The sequence below is a fragment of the Pogoniulus pusillus genome, chromosome W (assembly GCF_015220805.1).
Source record: "Pogoniulus pusillus isolate bPogPus1 chromosome W, bPogPus1.pri, whole genome shotgun sequence".
In the NCBI taxonomy this organism is placed as follows: domain Eukaryota; kingdom Metazoa; phylum Chordata; class Aves; order Piciformes; family Lybiidae; genus Pogoniulus; species Pogoniulus pusillus.
This window is the reverse complement of record NC_087308.1, coordinates 3,021,959-3,031,130: the sequence shown is the minus strand read 5'-3', so window position 1 is coordinate 3,031,130 and position 9,172 is coordinate 3,021,959. Positions and strand designations below refer to the sequence as shown.

Sequence of the window (9,172 nt, the reverse complement as noted above, 5' to 3'; positions counted from 1 at the left end):
AGGTTCAGAGACAAATTACACTGCAATTGAGAAAGAGATTCTAGCAGCCTATGAGGGAGTGAAAGCAGCTTCTGAAGTGATTGGAACTGAGTCACAATTGCTTTTAGCTCCTAGACTGACAGTTCTTAACTGGGTGTTCAAAGGCAAAGGTTCATCACCACATCATGCCACAGATGCAACCTGGTCTAAATGGATGGCTTTGATAACACAGCGAGCACGAATGGGTAATCTTGATCGACCTGGTCTGGTGGAGGTGATCACCAACTGGCCGGAAGGCACAGACTGTTCCAAACCTCCAGAGGAGAAAATAACTCGTGCTAAAGAAGCTCCTCCATATGGTGATCTCTCTGATCAGGAAAAGAACTATGCTTTGTTCACAGATGGTTCCTGTCGTCTTGCTGGGAACAAGCGCAGATGGAAGTCAGCAGTTTGGAGTCCAACCAGGAGAGTTACCGAAACGAAAGATGGAGAAGGAGAATCCAGTCAGTTCGCTGAGGTAAAAGCTGTTCAACTTGCTCTTGATGTGGCTGAACGTGAGAATTGGCCTATCCTTTACCTCTACACTGACTCGTGGATGGTAGCCAATGCTCTATGGGGTTGGCTGAAGGACTGGAAGAAGAATGGTTGGCAGAGGAAAGGAAAGCCTATTTGGTGTGCTGATCTATGGCAGGACATTGATGCACGGCTGGAGAAAATTCCAGTGAAGGTGCGGCACGTAGATGCACACATGCCTAAGAGCAGTGCCACTGAGGAACGTCAACATAACCAGAAGGCAGATCAAGCTGCTAAGATTGCTCAAGTTGATACCAACTCTGATCTTGACATCGACCTTGATTGGAAACACTGAGGTGAGCTGTTTTTAGCTCGGTGGGCCCATGACTCATCTGGACATCAAGGCAGAGATGGAACATACCGATGGGCTCATGATAGGTCAATTGACTTGTCCATGGACGCTATCACCCAAGTCATCCATGACTGTGACATTTGTGCTGCTATTAAGCAGGCTAAGCGAATCAAGCCCTTATGGTATGGTGAGAGATGGTCAAAGTACAAGTATGGTGAAGCCTGGCAGATTGACTACATCACTTTACCTCAATCTCGTTCTGGCAAGCAGTATGTGCTGACGATGGTAGAAGCCAGCACTGGATGGTTGGAAACCTATCCAGTTCCACATGCTACTGCATGTAACACCATTGTTGGTTTGGAGAGACAAATCATGTGGAGACATGGAACTCCAGAAAGAATCGAGTCAGACAATGGCACTCATTTTAAGAACAATCTTGTGAAAAACTGGGCCAAAGAGCATGGTATTGAATGGATCTATCACATACCCTACTATGCACCAGCTTCAGGGAAGACTGAGCGCTACAATAGTTTGCTGAAAACCACCCTAAAAGCCATGGGGGGTGGAACTCTGAAAAACTGGGACAAACATTTAGCAGAAGCTACCTGGTTGGTAAATAGTAGAGGTTCAGTAAACAGAGCAGGACCTGCACAATCAGATTTGGTCCAAACAGTAGACGGTGATAAAGTTCCTGTTGTACGTGAGAAGAATCTGTTAGGGAAAACCGTTTGGGTATTTTCTCCTTCGGGCGAAGGGAAACCTGTCCGAGGGGTGGTTTCTGCTGAAGGTCCTGGTCATACATACTGGGTAATGCAGGAGAATGGTGAAATCCAGTGTTTTCCACAGAGAAATTTAATCTTAGCTGAGAGAGTTTAAATTCAAGCTGTTAGGAGTTTTCTATTCTAGGTAACATCGGTGCCCAACACTGAGAGAATCTACGATATAATCTACAGTATGTGAGCATGAACCCAACATCACCTGGGAGTCCCTGTTCTGAGCTTTTGAATCACCTACATCTGATTGAAGTGTAAACTGAACTTGTATATATTGTTTTAGTGTAAATATTGGTTTAGATTAGATTGGATAATTCTCAGCGATACTCTGAGTGAAGTAGACAAGAGGTGGATTGTGCTAGTTTGAAGCAAGCTAGAATGTTTTTGTAAAAAGAACTAGATAACGGGCAGTGAAATGAAAACAATTGATGTCAACTTCTCTCACAGTCTCGCTGAGAGCTCTGGGAAGAAGAAGTAAACATTCTCCATTTTTGTTCCTCACTCTTGCTTTTGCCTTGGACCTGGTCACATCTCATTAACCTTGCTCCTACTAACCTTGCTCCCTAACCTCTTGGCTGCACCTCTCTTCTTCCTGAGAACTGGGGTAAGGTTAAGAGGGCCGGGGGGAGGTGTTGGGGTGGTTTGAAAGCCCCTCCTGGGGACACAGGTTTCTGGGAGGGGAGTTGTGCTTTAATATTGTTTATCCTTTGTATATTTCTGTATATAATTGTGTATAACTGTATATATTGTAAATAGCTGCTTGTAAATTCTGCTAGCTGTAAATAAATTGCTTCATCTATATTCCCAGGGTCCCTCTGAGTTAGCTGGGGCAAATTCAAAAGTGTGGGGGGGACGGGGTGACCCCCAAACCATCACAGTCAATTCCCAAAATGCAAGGCGCATCAGGACCAGTTACAATAGTATGTGTCTTCCACTCTTTACCAGTTAAACTGATCTCAGCCTGTATCTTAGTTAACTCTTGAGATCCACCAGTGATTCCAAAGATAGATATGGACTCTGTCCCTTTACAATTAGATGGCAATAAAGTACACTGAGCACCTGTTTCAACTAAAGCCCTGTATTTCCGAACTCTTGAACTGCCAGGCCACCTAATGAATACATTCCAATAGATTCGGTTCTCTCCACTATCCCTTTCCTCCTCCTGGCTGGAGGCAGGGCACCCCTAATGCTGAACATGGCATGTAGGGTGTACACAGTGATTGGTGTTGTTGTGAGAGGAATTGCAACTGTTGGAACAATTGCAGTTGCTCTCAGGAGCTGAAGAAGTGACAGCTACATTCCTGGCATTATTGCCTCTGTTTCTGCCACTCTGCAGTTCCCTGATTCTCTTTGAAAGAGCTGAAGTAGGTTTACCATCCCATTTGTTCATGTTCTCCCCGTATGTGTCACGCAGAAGTATCCAGTGACGCACGTGATTGCTGATGTCTAGGTGGAATTTGTCTCCTCCTGGGCTGGAATTGCCTTGCAGGAGGTGGGCGTCTGTTCCTGATGGCAGAAACATGCACCCATTCAGATGATGCAGGAATGGTATCCTTTACCAGATTGGAAATTGAGGTTGTAAGGTCCTCCTTCAGTTCTTTCATGCTCTCTTTGATGCCATCCCTTATCTCTGTACCTAGAGTTGTTATGGCAGGGACTAGGCCAGAGTGTGACACGCTATCCTCTATCTGCCTGAGCTGGTCAGTGAATTCACCAACAATGAAATACCTTCTATTATCACTCTTTGCTAGGAATTTACTGGCCAAGATGTTAGCATAGGATGAAGGAGCAAGCTTAATAAGCTTCTTCATGAGACCTGTTCCCAAAGGAATATCGTCAGGCTCATGAGTACCATGATCTCCATAAAGCACTTCCTTCACAGCAAACTCCTTCAGAAGCTTAATTCCCTGCTCAATGGTGTTCCACTTCTTGGCAGCCCATGGCAAATCATCTCGGGAAGGATATCTCATAGCCACAGCCAACAGAAGGCGTGTCCACAAGCTAACCCTACCAAGAGGACTTGCTAGGTATTTGTCCACTCCACTCTCCTTAGTGAGTGGTCCCAGCTGCTTGGCAGACTTGTCTCCTACCTGCAGGGCATTAGCACCAATGCCATGGCATCTCACTAGCCAGCTTAAGATTGGCTCACCTGATTCCCTTGTGTATTCCTTCCTAACTTCCCTGACCTCTCTGAGTGGATCCTTGCAGCCCTGGATGTCATCTTCCACCTCCTCTTCCCCCTGTTGTTCTGGTGGTACTGGGCCTAACAGAACCTTCCTCATAGCATTCCTAAACTCATTGGAACCATCCTCTCTCTTGGCAGCTAACCTCACAGCGCTCCTCTCACTTGAGTATTGTTGTCTCAGCGTATCTACAAGGTCTCGCAGACTAACTATCTCCTCCTCCTCTTGCTGCTGATCACCAGAGGTCCCCTCTCTTACATCCTCCTGTGAACCTCTCTTTGTCTTAGCTTTTGCCTTAGCAGGTGCCAGAAAGGCCTGAACAGCAACAGACTTGGACATATCTGCTGGAGGATTTGAATCATTAGGGGTCTGACCTGGAGGGTTTGAATCATTGGGGGTCTGACCTGGAGCATTTGAATCATTAGGAGTCTGACCTGGAGCTTGTGAGTTCAAATCTGCCTTGCTTTTAACAGGAGGATTTTGGTTCTGGTCTGCTGGCTGGGGGTTCGAATTGGCTGAGCTGGTGCCATTAGGATTTGGACTGACTGGGCTAGCGTTACCAGCATTAGTAGTATTATTAGCATTAGTGGGATTATTTGCCTGTCCTCCTGGGATGCCTGCCAACCCTGATGTGTTTTCATTTTTGCTAGGAACATTCTGATTTTGGGTACCTGCCTGTCCTGGGATGCCTGCCAAACTCTGCCCGTTATCATTATTTACAGGAACTTTGGCCGACTGCCCAGAATCTGGAGAGGAGGGAGCAGAGGCTGGCAAGGGGGAAGCAGATTGCTGAGAAACTGTTACTGAATTTGGTTTTGAGACAGAATTTTTCCTAGCTCTTACAGAAGCTGGTTTTGAATTTTTCACCAATAATGCCAAAATTAATATGAATATTAAAATCATGAGGCAAATATTAAAAATGGTGAGTAGCAAAACAGTTTTACACGAGCATGTGCCTAAGCAAACAGTTGGAATTCCTGTCTTAGGCCGAATAACTCTCATTAGAGCCGTATTTAAAGCAGAATTTCCACTGATTGTCACATTATTCACAAGAGCTCCTGTAATATCCTTGGTAATATTCTCAGAGATATTAAAACCAACATAACCAAGAATCAAATCACCCCAGCTCCAGAATATATCTGAAACCTTAGCTTCAGCCTTATTATAAGCCAGATCAATAAAATAAGCAACAATTTGAGCTTTTATCCAACTAAATGCCAAGAAAACAAAACCAGACCAGAGCAATGCCCCAACCAAATACAATAGCTGCTTGATTAGCTTCATCTTAATTCCCAGAGCTAATTTCCAATCACTCAAATATATCTAGCCCCACGTTGGGAAAGCCAATAAAAAATGTGATAATTTGGGCTCTTACCCGCCCCCCCACACTTTGTATTTGCCCCAGCTAACTCAGACAGACCCTGGGAAAATAGATGAAGCAATTTATTTACAGCTAGCAGAATTTACAAGCAGCTATTTACAATATATACAGTTATATACAATTATATACAGAAATATACAAAGGATAAACAATACAAAAGCACAACCCCCCTCCCAGAAACCTGAGTCCCCAGGAGGGGCTCTCAAACCACCCCAACACCTCCCCCGGCCCTCTTAACCTTACCCCAGTTCTCAGGAAGAAGAGAGGTGCGGCCAAGAGGTTAGGGAGCAAGGTTAGTAGGAGCAAGGTTAATGAGATGCGACTAGGTCTGAAGGCAAAGGCAGAAGGGAAAGACAAAATGGAGAAAGTTTACTTCTTCTTCCCAGAGTTCTCAGCGTAACTGTGAGAGAAGGAGACACCATGTTTTTCATTCCACTGCCTGTTATCAAGTTCTTTTACCAAAACATTCCAGCTTGCTTCTAACTAGCACACTCCAGAATTTCAGTGGGACAGGGATTACACCTTCTGGGTTTGTCCACTAAAGGAGGGATCAAATGATCACTTTGCATTTGAATGGGAAGATACAGAGATAGGGAGAAGACAACAATTAAGGTGGACAGCATTACCTCAGGGATTTACAGAATTCCCCAACTGATTTGGTCAAAAATTGGAGAAGTTATTAGAACAGCTGGTGTTTCCAGAGGGGACAAAATTATTGCAGTATGTAGGTGACTTATTGATAGCAGGAAAAACTGAAGAGGCAGTCTGAGAAGCCACCATACAGACTCTAATTTTTTTTTTTTAGCAAAAGGACTTAAGGTGTCAAAACAGAAGTTACAATTTGTGGAACAAGAAGTAAAGTATTTAGGACATTGGTTGAGCAAAGGGGAAAAGAAACTAGACCCTGAAAGAACATCTGGGATCTTGGGGTTTAAGACTCCAGAAAATAAGAAGGAAGTCAGGCAGTTATTGGGACTTCTTGGATATTGTACACAATGGGTAGAAGAATATAGTAAAAGGGTAAAATAGTTATTAGTTATAGTAGATCACCTCACATAATGGGTGGAAGCTTACCCAGTGAGCAGAGCAACTGCACATATTGTGGTAAAGGTATTAATGGAAAACATAATCCCAAGATATGGGGTAGTGGAACATTTTGATTCAGATCAAGGGACACATTTTACCTCAAAATTAATTAGGAAAACCAAAACTGAGAAATTTCTTTGTTTTAAAATGTGTCCTCTTGGGGAAAAGTGTGACTGTCCTCTCCAAGAAGTCAGATCTTGGTGATCTCCCTAGAGGAATTTATTGTGTGTTTTCCTAGGGAACAGTGTTTTTGAGTGAGCTTTCTTTGAGTGTTTTTTGTAGGGAAGATTTTTGAGGTAAAAGGTTGTCATAAATAACAAGGCATAAACTGGTGTTCATGCAAGTTAAGGCTTCAATATAGAGTTGCAGGAATCAAGCAATGTACAGGCCTGGGTGCGAGGAGAGACTCTGATCTACCCCAACGCACACCCTTTGCCGTCATTTTTCTCTTTTTATACCCTATTCTATTACATATTTACTAAGTTCTAAGAAAAGGTTGGGTTTTCTTTATCAGTTCTTAGGAATGTGAGATGTCTCTTCCACACAGATCTCCTTTTATCCGGTGGTCCCTCTGGTAATCTTTGATGAAGTACAGGGTCTTGCTTAAGTGTCTTCCTCATGAACTTCAAAGTCCTGGTTCTTCTATTTGCTCATACAGGAAAGGTGGCACCAGAAGGAATGCATTTCCATTTAAATATGCAAAAGACTATCTCTTCCACATGCCTTCCTCCTTCACCAATCTAATTACTCTTATCTTTAAGCTTATTGAGATGGTGGTGCAAGCAGGAATGCAGTTTCATTCAAACCCCCCCTTCCTCCTTGTCTGTGACCTCTTGCCACGAATTGATCGGATCAAACATATGATTCTATATATATTTCTCACAAGGTCTTTGTGTTGTGACCTCCCCGTGAATCTTTCACCTTAAAACAAAGGCAATGGCCACGGTAGAGAGGCTTTTCTGTCTTTTGGAAGCTCACGGGGCCTGCCCGTCTGTAGAAGGGCTCGATTGGGCCCGTGAGAACTGGAGTAACTTTCAGAGTGTGATGGAGCGGATTGTGGACCTGCAGAAAGAGGCACGGGCCAAGTCGGGAAAGGGCAAAGCTTTCATCTGTGCAGTTTTGGGTGTGTATTTGGCCGCTTCAATAGATGAAAAGCAAAGCCAAAACAAACGAGAGAATAAAATAATTTCCTCCTTGCAGGATCTGGTAGATTCCCTGCAAGGGCATATTGTAACTTTAAAAAGACGAAGTGGCAGATCTTAAAGACAGATTAAGAGAAGAGCAGAAGCGGCAAAATTGGTTTTTGAAGGAGGAACTGCAGGCAGAGTCAAAACAGACAGAGCCTGCCCCCATATACCCTCAGGCAGAACTGGCAGCAGCAAAGGAAGCTGCCATTCACATGCGGCCTCTCATTAAAACCGAAATGCTATATGAAGATGAGGAGGGTACCCCTACCATCACAACAAAAGAGATATCCGTTTCTTCCACTGAGCTGACCAAACTCCGTAAAGAGTTTACACATTCTGCTGGAGAGACTGAGATGAAATATGTATGGCGTGTTTCTAAAACTGGAGAGGATCAGATTAGGTTAACAGAGGCTGAAGCCACAGGCTATTGAGGTGCTAATGTTTTCCTAACTACAAGAAATAGGAATGATCCCTGGAGCCTTACTCAGCGAGCAGCCTTCTGGGCTGGGGGTTTTGATTCAAAGGAGAGAGGAGAGCCTCTAGTTCTGAAGGGAGGCATGAATCAGATAATGGAAAATGTGCAGAAGGTAGCTTGTTTGCAAATGTTCTATGAGCGAGAACTGAAACATCATTTTGAATCGCCCCTTTCTCTCTTGGTGGACCCAAAGCGAATGACTCCTTTGGTCAGGGGACTTCCTGACCCTCTTAAGAGGAAAGACATTCAGCTTCAAAAAGAAATAGCTGACACCCCACTTACCTCCAGAATGCAAGCTGCTCTGAGGGAGAGCTTAACACCTGGGAGGAGTCAGCCTGATTCGAAACAGTGGTGAGTGGGGGAGGTGAAGCATAGAGATCTGTGAGCTCACCAAAGAATTATAAAATTGTACAGGGTTTAGGAGGTGTGTGGGAGAATTCTCCCACAGCAGGACATGAACTGTAAACATGAGAGCTTGTGATGAGAGCTGTCCTTGAGCATTGCTGGCTCAGGAAGCTAGGCTGTGGACAAGCGAGCAACCCACTCACACTTGCAGGGGGCTGGGCCTGCCAGTCCCCTGGGGCAGACACAGCTACAGGGGGCTGAGCCTGCCTGCCCCCTGGGGTGGACACCGCAGGTTGTTTTGACACAGGGCAACCTATCTGCACCTTGCACATGGCTCTGGGCCAATCTGTACTGTCCACTTGCACCAGCCCCAGGCTGATTGTATACACCTCCTCTGAGAACTACATAAGAGGCTTCGCTACCCTAATAAAGCTGTACTGATGCATAGCAAGCTGCTGAGTCAACTTGCCAGTACCCTGATCTCGCCTCTCACCAGCCTCCAGACCCCGACAGATGGCACCCGAACAAACTGATTGAACCACTGTATCGCTGCGCGGCACCGCATCCTGGACCATCGAGAGGCCTCCAGGCCGCAATCGACAAAGCTCTAAGCCTGGCTGTTAGGCCGTGGGGGCCCTGATAAGGGGCTGAAACGTTACATCACCTCCACGCAGTAAGGAGCTGGCAGAGATGGGAGGGATCGGACACTAGGACGCCCCCTGGTGGGGAAAGCCATTTTTATTCCTTTTTCATTCCTCTTTCTTTCTCAGGCACCCTCTACTACAGAGGGAGAGCCGTTTTCAGGCGCCCCTTGCTGGTGGTGGTAGCTGGCAGGCGGCTTGGAGTTTTTTCCATGAGGAGCCGTTTTTTTTGTTTTCAGGCGGCCGATATTAGATCG

General features: G+C 45.2%; 1 protein-coding gene across 1 annotated transcript; it reads left to right on the top strand.

Moving 5' to 3' along the window:
- Window positions 1–7,203: 7,203 nt before the first annotated feature.
- Window positions 7,204–8,284, top strand: LOC135192855 (uncharacterized). The gene is given in 2 exon segments (XM_064176236.1): window positions 7,204–7,390; window positions 7,512–8,284. Coding segments are annotated over 2 exon segments (960 nt in total).
- The last annotated feature ends 888 nt before the right edge of the window (window positions 8,285–9,172 follow it).